Raw genomic sequence first — 18,225 nt, 5'->3', positions numbered from 1 at the left:
GAAACATACATATATTACAAAAAAAAAACATTTGCAAAGATACAATGCACTGCACAAACCGTCAACATGCTTTAAAAATGAAATGAGGGTATTTTGCAGACATAGATTAATCATAGTTGTATACTTTCCGGAGCAACGTCAATTTCCGGTACCTCTGGAAATCGGACCCTCTGAAAACCGGCTGATTTCGTCAGTCCCAGTGATGGCCGGTTTACAGAGGTTGCACTGTATAAGAATTAAACTTTATTCTGAATTATTGTCAATACACCATACTTGGTATCATTTATTGGATTTCATCACATGGGTTATAAAGAAAATCATTCACTCCCCCAAAGTAGTTTGGTAATGCTCTGTCCTTCTGTATGTCTTCTGTAACATTTTGACGAACACTCTCAATTCAACATCCTTTAAGGGATTTTGAATCAGACTTTTGATATATATTTTTAGCTTTAATTTGGTGGGATTAGATTCTAGCTAGAATGAGACTTGTTTTAATCATAAGGTCTGTTGTTCAAATGTGATGGTCACCAATACATGGAATGTATTAGTCCCTTACAGTAACTTTAGTTTTGCCTCCAGTCCGTCAATCAGTCAGTCCTGCAAATCAGTTTTCTTCAGATGTACATTTGATATTTAGTACATTGCATATGACAAATTTCAGGTCAAGTTTTAGTTTTGTTCCAGTCTGTTGATTTTTTTTATGAGTTATGGCCCTTGGACTTAGAAAATTTGTGTAATAAATCGGTTTTGCACTTTTTTCGTCATGCACAAAGATGTGCATTTGATTGCTTTACCATGACAAATTACAGGTCAAGTTTGAATTTTGTTTCGTTCCGTTGATTTTTTTGCTGAGTTATGGCCCTTTGACTTAAAAATTTGTGCAATAATTCACTTTGATATTTATAATTTGATACTTGACAGAACAAATTTGAATTTTTGTTGGTCCATTGAATTGTTTTACAGACTTTGAAAATTAATGTAGACAGTTATCCACACTTTTCTCATTAACAAATTATGCATTAAGTTTGCATACTGTTCTATTCAACAGATTTTTCTCCCGGTAAAGGACTTTGTATTACCCTAAGAATGCTTATTAAATTTGTTTTTCCAACAGAAGGAAATTTTGTCTTTCATGATGGATTTGAATTAAAATTGTTAGTTTTTACTATATGGGAAAAATATGTGAAGTTTATTGGTTAAAGGTCAGGTAATGAATTTTTGCATGGCTATTACTTTGAAAACATGATTATATTTTAGAACTTATTCACCCTATATTTACTTTTCAGGTGGAATTATTATTTATGGTGCATTGTGGTTGTTTGAAGATGACTTTGTACATGTTGTGTCTATTACATTTACCTCCCTCATCCTCACAGAACTATTGATGGTAGCTTTGACGGTCAGGACTTGGCACTATCTAATGTTGTTAGCTGAGATATTTAGTTTAGGGATTTACATTGCATCATTGGCTGTTTTAACTTATTTTGGTAAGTTTGAAAGGAAAGTATTCTACTTGAGTGCACTTTTACTTAACCCAAATGTTTTCCTTCAACTGTTTTACTTCACAGTAGATCTTGCTCAGGAGATAATTGGACACTTTGTAAGGTTTCAACTTCACAAATGGCATATTATCATTGAATTAGTCAAGATTCAGTGATTTTTTACATCACATCTTTTCTAAAGAGATAAAGAATACTACAAAAACTAAAAGGTCTGCCTTATATCTTGACCTACCATTCAACAGAGATGGAGGGCAAAGACCTATAACTTAACTATAGGACATATGTGTTTAGCAATTTTCAATTTGCCTACATAACAGCATTCCTTCACCCCTTATGTATGGAGTTAGTGTATTTAAACACATACCTTATACCAGAGCCTGTTGAACCTACATGTACTTTTGTACCATGCTAAACTTGTTACAAGTTGTTATTGGATCTAGGTTATGTTACTGTTGTCACTATAAAACTTTAAAGTTAGGGACCACAAGTTTGTTTTCTATTAGAATGTGATCTTCTCCACCATCAGAAAAGATTTGTTCACAATGTTTTAGTCTCTCTCTTTAATTTTAAATCAGATTTGACATCATATGAGCAACTCAGTGGGGGTCTAGAAAAGAAGAAGGCACTTACCTGGTACATTCTCCAAGTTTTAAGTGGTCTTATCCGTTACTTCCTCATACACCACTGAATGGAATTAAATGAAACTTCCACAGAATCTTTAATACATTTTGCACCTGCTATTTTAGATTTTTATCCAAATCAATTTGGGGATTTCATATTAGTGAAAGGTGAAATTGTCATTTATTGATATGGGGACTTATCTTTTACTCCTCCTACTCCTTCTAATAGAATTTACTCTCATTTTTTTCTTTCCTTTTCTTATCATGTTTTTTTCCTTCTTATCATATTTTGTTTTTAATGTTGTAAAAAATCTTAAATCATCAGAAAAAATTATGGATTGTATTAAACAATCACATATTGTCTATATGCTTGTAAAATGGTGGCACAACTGTTTTTTTTTTTTTTTTTTTTATATATATATATTTAGTAAATAACTTGAGCTGTGATGATTCTGTATGTTCTATTCAGTCTCAACACTTATTCTCCTATATATTTATTTTTCAAATTGTGTCAATAGCTTGATATTTGACATTTATTTAAAATTGTACATTATGTTCCATTTTGTAATGTTGGGAGAGGATGTGCATAATAGGCATATCCTGCTATCCAATCCCTTTGTCTATTCAATAACATATTTGAAATTGAAATGGAATTTAATGAAACTTTCACAGGTTCTCTATTCCATATTCCCATTGTGCACCTCCTGTTTCAAATTTTGATCCAAATCAACTTGAAGGTTTCACATGGCAAAACATTATGAATATGGGGAAATGGGATGCCCATATCTTATCTGTTACTCCTTCTACATCATTGTATGGAATTAAAAGAAAATTTCAGAGAATCTTGTTACCATTGCTTCTCTTATTTTAAATTTTGATCCAAATCATTTAGGTCAAAGGGTGCATGTCATTCACTAGGGGAGTGGGTGGTATCTATTTAGTGAGCATTGTTCACAGTTCAGTGTATTCTTTAGTTTCTGTGTATTATTTAAATTAATTTGTGTTATTCTTGATATTTTGTATGTTACTTGGTCATTTCAGTATTGAACTTTACTGTTGGTTGGGCATTCATGTTGTATTAACATCTTTAGCTGTGGCATAATTGTGTGTGTGATATTTTTGTGTACTTTTACATACTTTCATTTTGTTTTGTTTTCATCTTTTTTTCTGTTATTTCAGACTCAACATTCCTGAAATCCTGGGATTTTATTTGGAGGGTATTAGTGATAACTGGAGTCAGTTGTATTCCTTTGTACATACTCAAGTTCATACGTAAAAAGTTTTCACCTCCTGTCTATGCTAAGCTGACATAATTGTTGATTTTATCTGCATTTGTTTTGTATTTATTAGTATTTTTATTATGTTCAGAATTTTTTGCATAATCTGAAAGAATAGTTCTAAATGTTTTTGAAATGGTGGTAAGATAAAGTATTTCTGTGTATTGTTTTAGTTATAGGATGAAAATTTACACAGTGTGTTTCTGGTTTTTATATCTGCTATCAACCAAAATCTCATTTTGACTCGGGTAGATTTCTTGTGCATTTATTGTATTAAATGATACTTTGTACTAGAACTTGCACTATCACAGAATACCATATGAATCAACTATTATACTTTGGTTCTAAAACAAGCAATGGTATCTAATCAAAATGACATCAAGTAAACAAATAAAGATTATTTACTTGGTGGACTTATTTCTATTTGTAACCAAATTATATTGTACAAAAATTGTTTCTCACAAGTCAGAAATAAATAACATGTACTGGGTAGTTATTCTATATATAGGTCCCCTATCAGCTGATAATAGAAAAAAGAATGGATATTGTGAAACATAACAAACACTTCAGCTAATTACCTAAATACAAAATAGTAAATACTTTCAGAGATCACAAAAAAGTCTTTGAACAAGTGTAAATTCACCTTTAAGCAACCTCTGAAAGGCCTGATAACAAAAGTTATAAAATCCATGGTAACAGAACAATGAAAAAATCAAACTAAAAAGTAATATAAGAAAACAAAAACATACTAATAACCAGTATCTGACAGGCGCATGAAATCTGTGGTAGGATTAAGGTACATGTAGTTTAAAAAATGAACCGATATAACAAACACACCACAAAATTCACTCAATAAAACCTCAGATTCTTTCCATGGAATATCTCAACCTAAAAAAAAAACATAAACAAAATGAGATAGCATTAAAGAAACCTCGCGCTTACTAGAAGCTAACTCGGAACATATTAAAGAATGACAATACCATCAAAACTACCAGCATAAGACATAGTCGGTCACTACAGTGGACTGCATTTGAAGTGGTAGCTTCAAGAACTAAACAGGGAAGATTTGATGTAGGGCTGTATTAAACAATTGCTTAGTTTTAGGTAGAGATGCAATGAGTGGTCATATATCTATTTGTGAAAACAAGGTTCAAAGAATAGACAATAATTTGAAAATTGTGTTCTATTAAGGGCAGTCAGTAAACCAATCAAATCCGTTAACCTGCAAGTGCTATTATATTTTTGTATCAGTTTTGTAAAAGTGAGAAAAAAAACTTAGTTTTAGAAGGATACAAAAGTTTTTTCTGTAATTTATTGCTTTCATGATAATATGACACTTTATTACACAAAGAAGCAAAACGGACCATTTGTGAAATGTAAATTCCATAGGAGAGTGCCTCAGGAATATCACCATCTAGAAATGGGAATTTAACAATAAGAAAATCAAAATCATCTCTTTTGTTATATATTTTAGTGCGAAGGTTGCCATTTTCTTGTGTAATATCTATTTAAAGTAAAGAAACGAGTACTACTGTTGTTAGACTTAGTCAACGGAAGTTTTTTTGGGTTGATATCTTCGAAGTTAGAATTATTTACGGCCAAAATATCATTAACATGGTATTATTAAATTCATGCAACAGATCGTGTTTTGAAGGATCTTTAATGAGTTTAGCCATGAATCGCGATTCATAACAGTAAAGAAACAAATCGGCTATATGGGGAGCACAATAAGTCCCCACTGGCGTACTAACAACTTGTACATTTCTGTATAAAGTATTTCCAAATCAAATAGAAATATTGTCAAAGAAAAATTCAAACCATTGATTATATCTAAAAATGTCCAATTACTGTACTGTCCATTTATTTACAGGTATTTCAGTCGCCTAAAAATGCATTGTAGTCATTTACAAGAAATACATTGAGAGCCAAATTTATCAAGGAATTATTATTTTATACGACCACAAACAAATGCGGTCGTATATTGAAATGGCGCTGTCGTCGTCGTTTTGAGTGAAAACTTGAGTGTAACAAGGTTACAAACCACAAAAGGACGGTTGGTATTGACTTTTGGGGTTATAGAATTAGGTGCCAAAAGAGGCCTAAAACAAGAAATGTATTTAACTCCAGTAAAAGCATAGGCATGTTTATGATATTTTCCCACAATACTCTTAATTATCACAACTGATTTTGGGAGTAAAGACTTTAACTGTCCGGAAATTAGGGGCCGAAAAGGGAGGTCAAAAACATGCATTTTCCTAACCAGAACTTGACTATCATTTAGTACTGGTCCTATTTCGAATTGTTTCTATTGGATACCTTATGAATATCCGTGCCTACATTTCCAATTAGATGTCAGATATCAATCAAATTTCAGACATCTCTTACGGTTTTCGAATTATTAGGGGCCACACCCCAACAAAATCAACTTTTTATTTTTGGTCCGATTTTGAAATTTATTATTATCATTACAAATGTGGACACAGACTGGTATTGCCCGAGGGGCAAGTGTGGACGTAGAGTGGTATAGCCCGAATGTGTTTGCATTGGCTAGATAACAAAATGTTGTAGTATTTAACAGCAACTGATGCCTTGGGGGTTGCTGGGTCACACCAATACCAATACTTCTTTTATAGCGGTGATGCTGATATTCTGTAACCCCACCCTATTCATATGCAAAATATCCAATTCCCGCAACTAAAAGATTCTATGAAAGTTTTGTCAAATTCCATTTAGTGGTGTAAGAGGAGTAAAATTAAGATATGGGAACTCCTCTCACTGACGGAAGGAAAGGTGACACCCCTATTACTACAAGCCCCCACTAAAATAAGGGAGTAAAATTATTGAGGATATTTTCTTTGCTATACATAGATTAAATGGAGGTTTGTTGGTTTTTAGAGTTGAAGTTCTATTTCTCAGAAGCTAAGGTTCAAATTTAGAAATTATAAGACAATATATACACTTACATTACAATTCTTCTTTTCGGATGGTGTACTTGCATGGATGTGTCGAACTTTGCATTTTCATGTTAAGCACTGGCCATTTCGCTTAATCTAGGTTTCCTGCTCTAAATATGGACTCAAAAAGACACTAACTGCGTGGTATCTATTAGTTACATTGAATCAGGATATTTCTGTACTGAAGTTTTTTAAGTCCCCTAACTTTGAAAGGAAGCTGCATTGTTGTTATAGATTACATGAAGTAACATGTATTAGAACTTTTCCTACATGCTTGTGTAAAAACTCAAAGCAATAAAGTTAGCGCCATTTTTGATATTTTGTATCGTTAGAAGAAAGAACGCAAAACAATATTTTTTTTCAAGCATCAATTACCTTTCCATTTCGTCAGTACTGGCTCTTCAGAGACTGCAAAATAAAAAAAATAGTGATATATGGTATATGGTTCTATAACAAATGAATGTGTAAACGTTGGTACCACCAATGGGTCCACACAATGTCATTATATGTACGTTGTAGTTTTGCGTTATAAATTCTCCATACATTCGGTGCCAATTGCACTAGTAATATTACTACAAAAATTTTGACAGTAATACATGACATAAAATTCAAAATATAATTTGGATTGTATGATTAAATTTAGGTCAAAATGTACTTCAATTTAATTGATTGAAAATATGAAACTGTCCTGGTATAAAAAGAAACGTACCTCAGTAGGACAGAATTAACTTCTACTTAAATGACCTGGTAACACAATAACTACACTATAATTCCTTGCAAAAATGACAGATCTACACAGTATATGCCATACAATTAAATCTTTATACTCCCGTAACCCAGAAAAATATGTCCTCTATGACAGTTTCATATGACTGCAAGTTTTAGCCTTGAAAAAGTAGGAGCTGGGCAAGTATGGACACACTTTTCAAGGTTGATACAGCTTTGAATTTTGATTGCATTGACACAGGATGAGAATTTCACCAGAATAAATGTGGCCTTTTTGGACCTTATTTGGTTCAAATCAATTGAACTCTCCTTCAGGGGAAAAGAATTTCACCAGAATTAATGTGGCCCTCCTTTGGTTCAAATTAGTCTGACTTTTTCTATTGAGGAAAGGCACATTGGGGTACAATTTCAAAGAGATCAGTTCTGTTTTACTCCAGTTATCATTCAAACATCAGGAAAATGGTTGTTTTTGACCCCTAGTTCTTAATCAGATCATGTCACAACCCCCCAAAATGGCATCTTGTAGTACGATCTCAAAAGGATCAATTTACAATGTACTTGTACCGGGTACTTCAGGAAAATGCTGGCCCTTTTTGGCCCATCATTCCTTGAAGGATCAAAACCAGTCTAACCTTAGTGGTATAGAAAATTGTAGAGCAATATCAGAGATATGCATTTGCTTTTACTTGAGTTAGTTCAATTCTATGAAATGGTTACTTTTGGTCCTTATGGTTGAGGTCATATCTCCCAAAATCAACACCAACCTTTCTTTAGGATTTGAAAACTTGATCAACCAACGTATACTTATATTACATATAATTATCACTGGAAACTAACTGTCTATGGACATGTATTAACAACAGAGGACAGTGTCAAATCATTATGTGACAGCAATTTTTTTATGTCGAATAAAAACACAATTCCTCAAATCTTATCAAAGTTGTTGGAAAAGTAATTGTGTGTAGTGTGAACAAAGACAGAGTTCTTCAACTTTCATCTTGAAAACCATGCATATTACTTGTAGTACATGCTGTAGCTTCATGTATAGATAGAGAACCCTTTCAATTGATAATATGATTCCTATGATAGTGCAATATAGATATGGATATTAGTCCAGTGTATACGGATAGGCCTCTGCAAAGTAAAAAACATTCTGCTGGAATAAATAAAATAGTAACCAGAATTCTATCATTTCCAGTTGGGCAATTAAGGCCGTTCAGTGCTCATTTTTGTAGAGATATGTACATTGAGGCAAATAATACATGTACTCAAATGTTGGTATTAATCAAGATTTGCGAATCTGGGCACTCAATTGCTTCTTATAAATTGTACACATGTAGCACCACTACAAGTATATAGAGAACTTTTGGCATTTTATGAATGCTTGTTCATAAAAATGTTTGCTCGAGTACATCAGACACAACAGAAGAAGATTAGAAGATATAATACCAAGAAAGAAACATACATAAAATATATATTAATATAAATACTCAAGTTTTTTAAGGTATTTAAACAGAATGTAAACTTATTGTATTGAAATGCAATCAGGAGCGTAGCTAGGCATGAAACAAAGTGTAGGCAGCATTACGGTGAGGGGTCTTGGGCCGCTTAAGGCCCCAGCAGGTCAAGGGCAGAGCCTTGGTAGGGGACTCAGGTGAGCTAAGCCCCCGACGGAAGATGATTTTTAGCTGTTAAAAACGAAAATCTACTCTAAAGACATGATTGATTAAACAAACACTAAGTGGAATCTTGATGCATGTCTAGCATATGATATCAATTATAAAAATGAATTATCCAAAAAAAAAAAAAAGTCAAATAATATCAATTTCTGGTTGCAAACTTGTTGATGGACATGCCACCATGATGAACAACTGGCACGGTATTGCTCATGTCCTGATCAGTGGCGGATCTAGATCTAGGTGGATAGTTCCTGGGTTTTGTTCAGGACAAAAGTGAGCAAATACTAGTATTAAACTTGAGCATCCTTTCTTCTGGTCTTCTTCTTGAAATCTCGCCTGGATCCGCCACTCTTGATATGGTTCAAATTTTATTTCATGATGAAAATACATGTAATCTATCTGCTGGGAACTTGAAAAGATGGCAATCGCTCCACTAACGCCAAATGCCTGACAACATAGGAAAGTTCGCAGAGAAACTGATATTTCACAGAGCGACTGTTTTTATCGGATTTTCAATGTCAGCTGATCGTCAGCGTCACTCATATCGTGCGTTTGATTGGTTAACAATGCGGTACGGAATATTTTTTTAGGGGGGATTTAATAAATCTCTTATAGTTTTTGAATTATAATGGACCAAAGGGAACACAACCCAAAAAGAATAAACTTTTTCTTTTTGGTTCGTTTTCGAAATTTATTATTGTTATTTATTATTTTTGATACCTTATGTAAATCCTTGCCTGCACTTTTCAATTAGATTTCATATATTTCTTACAATTTTCGTGTTATTTGGGACCAAAGAGGCCACACACCAAAAAATCAACTTTTTTAATTTTTGGTATGATTTTGAAAATTTTTAATTGAATTTCAAGTTTTGTGCTATATTATGCCCTAACCAGTACTTGTATACATAATGCATTGCAAGTCCCTATGTTTAAGAGTGTCAAAAACTGATATTGTTTCCTCACTGTTCAGGGTTCGACCACTGCGGTCGTGTCATGCTGTGCTCCGGGAAGCTTTTTATTCTCATATGGCTTTAATGTGGCGTCCTTGTATATAGAATAGAAAACAGATTCATGTGAATCTTTAAAGCTTTAAAGTCGATCTAATACCTTAAAAAGCAAAAACACTACTACCAGTATAGAAGTTTTTTTTAAATTGAATGGTGCTAAATGGAGTTATGACCACTGAAAAAAAACAGACATTTTTACGCTTTTTTTGGCTATTTTCCTGATATTATTTAAAAAATCTCTTTTCCTCTGACTCTACTGGATCAATTGGAACCAAGGAACCAAACTTTATGACAAGCCAACGTGGACAAAAATCAATATTTTTTAAATATTAGAAAATAAATTTCAATGTTACAAAATTATTCTTTTATTATTTTTTATTAGAAAATATTTTTTAATATTAGAAATTCATTTTGTAATATCAAAAATTCATTTTATAATATACAAATTTCTGTTTTAGTAATATTATAACATATCACATAATTTGTAATATTAGAAAATGAATTTGTAATATTAAAAAAATAATTTCTAATATTAAAAAATCACTTAGCAATGCAAAATCAGTCACATTTTTTACTATTACAAAACGATTTTCTAATATTAAAAATCGTAATCGAATCATGACCCAACCTTCCTTTTGGATATGGCACTATATGGTACACCTTCATAGGGGTCAACTTGTTTTTACTCAATTTATGAAATAGACGTCACTAAATTACTTGCTTCGGGACCCTAACTGGTTCAAGTTACAACCCCCAAAACTAACCCAACCTTCGTTTGGTGGTATGAAACCTTGTGACACAATATCAAATTAATTTTCACATTATTTTTCTAGGTCCAATGGCCACAAATGCTCTAAAGAGCCTGAATCGCTCACTTGAAGAATTGCAATCATTCAGTCATTTATGGCAAGCCAAAGTGGACAAAAATCAATATTTTGTGATATTAGAAAATGAATCTTTGATATTACAAAATCATTTTTTTTTAATATTAGAAAAGATTTTTTAATATTAGAAATTCGTTTTGTAGTATTAAAAAAATCATTTTCTAATATTACAAATTCCTGATTCAGTAATATTATAAAATATCACACATTTTGTACTATTACAAATTGAATTATGATTTTAGAAAATTAACTGAATACAAATCCATTTTCTTAAATCAGAAAATCAATCTTATATTAAAAAATCGTTTTTCAATGTTAGAAATTCAATTGAATTAAAATTACAAATTCATGATTTAGTAATACAAAAAATATATTATAAAATATCACACGTTTTGTAATATTAGAAAATGAATTTGTAATATCAGAAAATCACTTTGCAATATAGCAAAATCATTCACATGTTTTAATATTACAAAATGATTTTCTAATATTAAAAATTCGTAATTGAATACGACAAATCCATTTTCTAGTATTAGAAAATCAATTTCTAATATTAAAAACATAGTTTTTTTTAATATTAGAAATTCAATTGAATTTTTAATATTAAAAAAGTGTTTTGTGATATAAGAAATCTAATTTGTAATATTAAAAAATCAGTTTTAATATTAGAAAATGCTCATTTTTGTCCACATTGGTTTGCCACACAAAATACATAATTATGGCGTTCTTGCTACGTACCATGTTTCATGAAATTCAGTTTGTAGTTTACGAGAAGTTGTTATGAGAAGCTGATCCAGGATTTGAGTTTAGGGGGCGGGGGCGTTAATTGAATTAAATGCCGTGCAAAGCAAGGCAAAAAGTATTATGGTGTGAAAATTATGGTGAATTTTTTTTCTTACCGATTTAGGGGGGGGCGTACGCCCGGTACGCCAGTCCTTGGATCCGCGCCTGATATGATGATTTCCCGTATATTCTAAGGGCATAACTCCCATAAAATTAAAGAATCAAAATATTTTTATCATATGCACAACTGCATATGGTATTCTTGCTAATGCTACATACCAAGTTTGAGGAATTTCAGTTGAGTAATTTCAGAGGAGTTGCTATGACAAGCTGAAGTGTTACGGACGGACAGAGTGACCCAGCTCCTAGACCTGCTTCCGCCTTTGGTGACACGTCAGGTAACAATCTATTTTATCTAACAGATGCAAAATAGTCACCATGCAGCTTCCATCTCTTATGGAGGTCGGGTAAATGAATGACAACCGCTATAGCGGAGTGTTTTCTATTCAAGAACAAGTAGCATTACTGCTATGTTAGCAAGGAAACAAACTGATGTGTGTCTAGACTCTACTTTAATTCATAAGACATTCTCTCGACTTAATTTAAAGAAAAAACGCAACAAAAATAAAGAATGAAGTCGGCCTGCATAATTGTTTTTATTATGAATTCATGATGTAACCGTTACATTAATATAATTAACATAGTTCGCGTTATTTCCCGCAGGTAAAAGGAAAATATATTTTAAGCTCAATGGACCTTCGTTTAAAGAGGTCTGCGCTTCTATGGTTTGTCAAGTTTCACCGAATTATGAATTTGCAAGAAGTGCAATTGGCAATTAAACTGAAATCGCTTTTGGAAAACCATTTTTATCAGGCTGGGTTTGTTCAAAGTTCAGTGAAAACATTTAATATAGGGTGAGAGTCATAAATATGTATCTCTAAGCAACTTCCACGGTTTTAATGATTAAGCACTTTTTAATTCGTTTCCTGAACTCTTAACAGAACTACATTGGCAGAGGATAAAAAAGTACAAGATAGTCGTGTAGAAGTTTATTACATATTAAATTGGATCCAATTGTAGCATATACATGGAACTTAAGATCCCGAATCGTTCACTTGGAAGACTAGAAAATGTGGTGGTCGTACTATTTGATCAGGCAAAACAAAAAAAAAATCTTTTTTTTTATTAACATACGATTACCCTACTTAACCACATTTAAGCCTTATTATACTAACCATTTCATCAATATCTATCTTTGATTTTCAAGACAAGAGTTTGAAATGCAAAAATAAGGATTCGTCCTGCAACTTTAATCCACGAATATCTTCGGAATCATGTCATCGTTTGATTTTCAAGATATTAGCTAAAAGTTGCAATAAAGCCGTTACTTTCGTCTTCCGAGGTAATGACTATAATAGGAGTCACCACTTCAACCCCAAAAGACTTTTGTTGGCCTTCATATCTTAAGCATCATACCATCTAAGAAGTTTATTTTTTCTATATAGCATTTCAACTTATACAACAAAACGTCATTGAGTCTCGCATTTCTAGTTCAATAACTCTTACATGGACAACGTTAACTCAGTTTTGCAGAGATCTGCAAGTGGAAGAGAAAGGTTGTCATTTTCTTTATTTCTCTAAGTTTTTAGATGCAACTCGAAATATGTCGTTTTATTCCTTTGCTTAAAAATCCCGATTGGTTTAATCCACACACAAGAATGCTGGTCACCAAATTTGGTAACAATCCACACTGAGTGGTTTCAGAGATTTTTTTAACGACATGTGAAAGACAACAGGCACAAAATGTTGTCATAACCTCACATGGAACTTCGGCCCTGATGATTAGAGGATTAAATTAGGCAAGTGCTCTTCAACTCGCTGGTGTAGTGGATTTTGAAATTACTCCGATAATAATGCAATCCGTTTGACTGGAAAGAATGGCATTAAAGATAACTGATCGACAGCTTTATAGCAGTGTCATTAATTGCAGCCGAATTTTCCACAAAAAAACCAAACAAATAAACAAAAAACAAAAACAAATAACAACTCCGATATTTCTCTTAATTATGTGTACTGCACAAAAATACTTTGGTACTAATGGTAAAACATCCCTTTTCCAAACAACAAAAATAAGAATTGTTTTCATCAATTGAAAACTAGTTTAATGCACAAACAACCGCAGTTCTTTGAAGTGTCACAAGGTGCAAACATGCAATGGTAATCTGGATAAACATACTAAAGTATTCAAACGTGTGATATGATGAAGTAATTTTCTACAGTTTCATGCAATTAACCAGATGACGTCCAAATATCATACTTCATATCTGCAGCTTTTTAAGCAGAGCCAGGTTGTCCTGTAAAAGACAAACAAAATGAGATTTACACTTACGTTACCACAGGGGAGGATATTTTCCCTTCTCAGTAGATATTTTAGACGTTTAGATGTCTTACTCAGAAAGCCTTTTTTCTACTTTTTGGGATTGAAATATCGGCTAAAATACTGAAGTTTAGTCAGAAAGATGTCGGAATCCAAAGACATGATAAAAAAAACTTAAAACAGAAATCAGATGTAGAGAGGGAAAAAATACAACTACATGTAAAACCTGGAGGAAAACAAGACAGCAGAAGCGTCAAGTTCAGTGGGTGTTAATTTGGGAAAACGTGAAATTTAACTAGACATTTTGTTTCCATCTCTAAGGTAGAAATTTCTGTAGTGATGATTTTAATGTTATGAGTACGTAAATAGTGAAAAAAAGGTCGAGTGAAGAGAGGCAAACAAATGTTTTTTGATAGGATTTTAAACAATCAAGTATTCATGCAAAAAAGTGTCATACTCACATTTGATCTACCCAAAAGATCTTGAAATTAAAGAGACAGCAGATTCACTTTCTTCTATACGTAGAATTTAACCTACCCATGGATTGTACTGGACGTTTGAAAATCTAAACTTTATGATAAACGTCATGGTTTTGGATTGCTAATTTTAACTTCGCCAAATATTGTTAGTGGCAATATACCACCCCAACCATTGATCCAAGTAAGCCTCCAAAAACAAGGGTGTTTTGTTTGTTGATGAATACAGAAATTCTTTTGTGTCATCACAATTTATCTACCTCACAGATGTTGGTATTTTCTCCAATTACCTGATTGACAACCAAATTAATTACAATAAAAGGGGAATTGCATGAATATTATCTCTTACAGAATGTATATTGCACTCGTAAACTCATGCATTATAAAATTCTACTGGGGGAAAATATTCCCCCAGTATTCATGCAATGACCTTTCTTTTTATAAATGCTTCTGCATTTTTGCTGGTATATTTTCAACTTGTAATTGCAAAAATATGTTATTAAATAACCTACTCTCGGATTGAAAAAATATGAAGGAAAACCAGAAAGGAACAGTAAAACTGAATATAAAAACGAATTATAATAGGGAATCAATTCTTAACATTGGCCACAAAATCTCAATTTAATATGGAGTAGTAAAGTAAGTATACCAAGTTTCATGATGAGGTAACCCTGTCATAGTTTTAAGGTTTACCTAAATCACTTCTAGCCTTTTAAATCAACTCCAACTATGGTATTCTGACTTTTCTACAGTAAAAATTAGATGGTTCAATTTTACTCAGCCTCTGGCAGTTTTGTCCTTTGTAAACTAAGGATGAATGAATGTTTTAAATGTGTATTTTGAGAAATATTTTCTTATTAATAGAATGTAACACGTAAGGAAGGGAAATGTTTGAAAATTTGTTTCTTAGATTGTAGACCAAGCAGGTTTCTTCAAATAAAACATGAAGATTGAAAAAAATTATCTGCAGGGAGTTTACATAATCAAAATAAAGTTGAAAAGCATGCCAGAGCGAAGGTAGGTAGGATTTTATGGTTTTGTTTACAAGATTTTTTTAATCTTTATGAAATGGGATAGAACTTACCCCCAACTTGAAAGTGGTTCTTCTGTACTATATAGTCTATAGATGTTGATATTATGATAAAGTAACACTGTATCAAAGTATTAAGGGTATAGTATACACAAAATAGAGTGGCGGTTCTCTAGCCTATGGTTCGCGAGTCTTAACTGACCTATATCAGTGTTACTAACACTGTCGTACCATTTATATTTAACCACAAATTGTTCTGGGTATTTTCTTGCCACTTATGCACAGTTGTACAAACATGCAACCACTCTGCTTTACAAAAAGGGTCGGCTGGATTCCACGACCAGATGGCCAACAATACCCATCATAATAACACTCTTGGTTACTGCATATAGAACTTTCTCCTGCTGAAACTGAGAACAAAACTGTCGCTACAAGGAAGGCAAGTAGGGTAGTGTGGTTAGCCATGTGTTTTACAACGCCGGAAGTTTATAAAATTTACGGCAACGCTCAATTTTGACGTCACAATCCACAATTAGATGATTAGGACGGATCATCACATTTTTGGCCTAAAGAGCACTTCAGGTTGTCCTACTGCATTACCCCCCCCCTTTTTAGTACATTTTGTACAATCATAAATCAAGGAGACAAAAGAATATAATTCAAGTATAATGACTAGACTGGGGAAATAGACGCACATATAACAAAAAAAATGAAATAATCAAAAATAGCACGTAACAAAGAAACAAAAGTAAATGAGCAATCCGGACTCCACTACAAACTGGGAGCATGGACCAGATGCACAGGTAGGGTAAGTGGCCTGTGGTTTTCTTGAACCACCCGTCGATTTGCTAATAAAAGATTGATTTAGTTTATTTGAAGGGGTGTATCCCTATAAGACTGAGCCTAAAGGGAGTCTAGCCATTGTGTATTATAGAAAAGTGAACATATGGTGAAAGAAACGCAACTAAGGACCCTTCGTATATAACCCTACACAAATAGTAAATACTTATAGAGATCACCAAATATAGGGTATTTTTTCGTGAATTTTAAACCTAAATGTATGGCCTCCTCCTCCCCCCACCTTTAAGCCATACCACACCTCCCTTCTAATTAAATGATATTAGATCATTGTTTCAAATGCTTTTACTCAACATTTCTTTAAAACATAATAAAATAAAGAGTTAATATTATTGTCTCTTTTCACAAACAGTTCATTCTTTTTGGTGTCCTGCAGGATCAACATCCAAAATCCATTTTTCATGGAATTTGGTCTTTGATTTTGGCATTGTTAAACATTCAAACTATCAACGAATCTGAAATATTACTTTATTGTACATCTGCCCTATAAATCCGTTACTGCAGAACACTCATAACCGCAGGAATATACATCACAACTGCACAAAGGGAAAGATATTTTTTGTGGAATAAAAATTTTATTTGAATTTTTAAAAGTGACATAACATATCTTAAAAGTTTGCACATTAATAGGTAATTTACTTTCAAATACTGAAAAAAAATAATACATGATGTCACAAGTGGTGGTTTGTAATTTTTTTTCTAAAATTTAATATTGGTACAAATGCTCTGCAATTAATGGCAACTTAATTAAGTAAGTATACAGTGAAGAATTAATCAATTGTTTAAAATTCAAATGAACTCAGACGTAATCAAAAGATTGGGATACTGGTGTACAAAATTATAGAACTCTTAAAAGATATCATTTTGTTTCTGCCAAGCAAAGGAAAAGACAAAATACAATAGGAACGATAATAAGAAAAAAAATAGCAGGTTCTCAGTGTTCTAGGGCAGTGTTATATAAAGACTCGGAACCGCGATGGAACGCGGAGGTACGATGATCACGCGGAAATGCAATGGTAATACGCTGATGTGCATTCGTGATCACGCTGAACTGTGATGGTTAGAAATGATTGTTGATAGTCTATAGCAACTCGGAAATGGTTTAGCCATTACACGGAGGTGCATTTTGAATTACTTTTTGTACTTCGCAGCATGAAATGTTTTGACTGTCATGTTTTTCCGTGAATATCGTAAGTATACGAAAACCTTAAATACATTAATTAATCCACAAAATGATTCTATCAGTCTACAGTCAACTAGAAAGAACTTTAGTTTCATAATTTTCAACGTCATACTTCAAATTATTTAGGAAATTATAAACGAATAGTAAGTTTACTGCTATTTTTTACTATACTATCACTAAGGAATACGTAAACTGTTATCGAAAAAACTACGATTTTAAGTAAATGTCCAGCAAAAACTTACTTGAAATTAACTTAACTCGATAATCGATCCAGGATCCCATATTTTGATTTTGCGTTCTGACGTTTCTTATGGTAAATGGCTAGTGATGCAGAAAGGAAGTCGATTCAAGTACAAATGTAATATATTCCATCTACAAGCGCTTATGCATGTACAATTTCGTGGCAACGTTGACTGGGATACCAAGACGCTTCCGCGTCTTCGCTCAATATAAGAGAACGCACTTCCGCGTATTAGCGTTACACACCCAACGTACTATAGTGTTGACCATCGCACTTAAGCGTCCCCATCGCACTTCCGAGTCTTACATATATATTACCAACTGAAAGTATGATTTAATATCCGTTCTTACATGTTATAGAAAAGGTAGAAACTAAGTCAGGTAGGGAGGGTCCGGTTCCTTTGTTCCAAATCCAATATTACAATCAATAAGAAGCTTCCTCTACGAGCTCTAGTGGTACTTGATGTTGTGTTAAAATCATGTTTGAATCGGTCAAAGCCAATTTGAGTTATGACTTATCGTATGACAAAGAAATTGCTGATGGACAGTCAGACTGACAGAGTGTTGTCTGAAGTCGGCAAGGCTCTTATTACATTAAAATTATATCAAATGATCATTGTTTGACGA

At 32.8% G+C, this 18,225-nt stretch overlaps 1 protein-coding gene and 2 long non-coding RNA genes across 6 annotated transcripts in view; 1 reads left to right on the top strand and 2 right to left on the bottom strand.

Annotated features, from left to right (window-relative positions):
- LOC148616224 (putative phospholipid-transporting ATPase IIB) overlaps positions 1-3,891 on the top strand; it is a 34,465-nt gene extending 30,574 nt beyond the window's left edge. For all 4 annotated transcript variants that reach the window (XM_088583052.1, XM_088583050.1, XM_088583051.1 and 1 more), the window contains exons 24-25: positions 1,287-1,487; positions 3,302-3,891. In XM_088583052.1, coding sequence (XP_088439178.1) covers positions 1,287-1,487; positions 3,302-3,435 — 335 coding nt within the window. In that variant the 3' untranslated portion in view covers positions 3,436-3,891. The remainder of the gene's footprint in view (positions 1-1,286; positions 1,488-3,301) is intronic.
- On the bottom strand, positions 3,301-8,081 carry LOC148616223 (uncharacterized). The gene is made up of 2 exons (XR_015922128.1): positions 6,729-8,081; positions 3,301-4,287 (listed from the first exon to the last, which is right to left on the bottom strand). It is a non-coding gene; the product is annotated as an uncharacterized LOC148616223 (long non-coding RNA).
- A 4,387-nt stretch (positions 8,082-12,468) lies between these two features.
- Positions 12,469-17,594, bottom strand: LOC148616222 (uncharacterized). Its single transcript, XR_015922124.1, has 2 exons — positions 15,549-17,594; positions 12,469-13,788 (listed from the first exon to the last, which is right to left on the bottom strand). It is a non-coding gene; the product is annotated as an uncharacterized LOC148616222 (long non-coding RNA).
- Between the last annotated feature and the right edge of the window lie 631 nt (positions 17,595-18,225).

This window comes from Perna viridis, chromosome 5, assembly GCF_037379345.1.
Source record: "Perna viridis isolate PV_CMFRI_1.1 ecotype Kerala chromosome 5, ASM3737934v1, whole genome shotgun sequence".
Lineage (NCBI taxonomy): Eukaryota > Metazoa > Mollusca > Bivalvia > Mytilida > Mytilidae > Perna > Perna viridis.
This window is presented reverse-complemented; position numbering and strand designations above follow the sequence as displayed.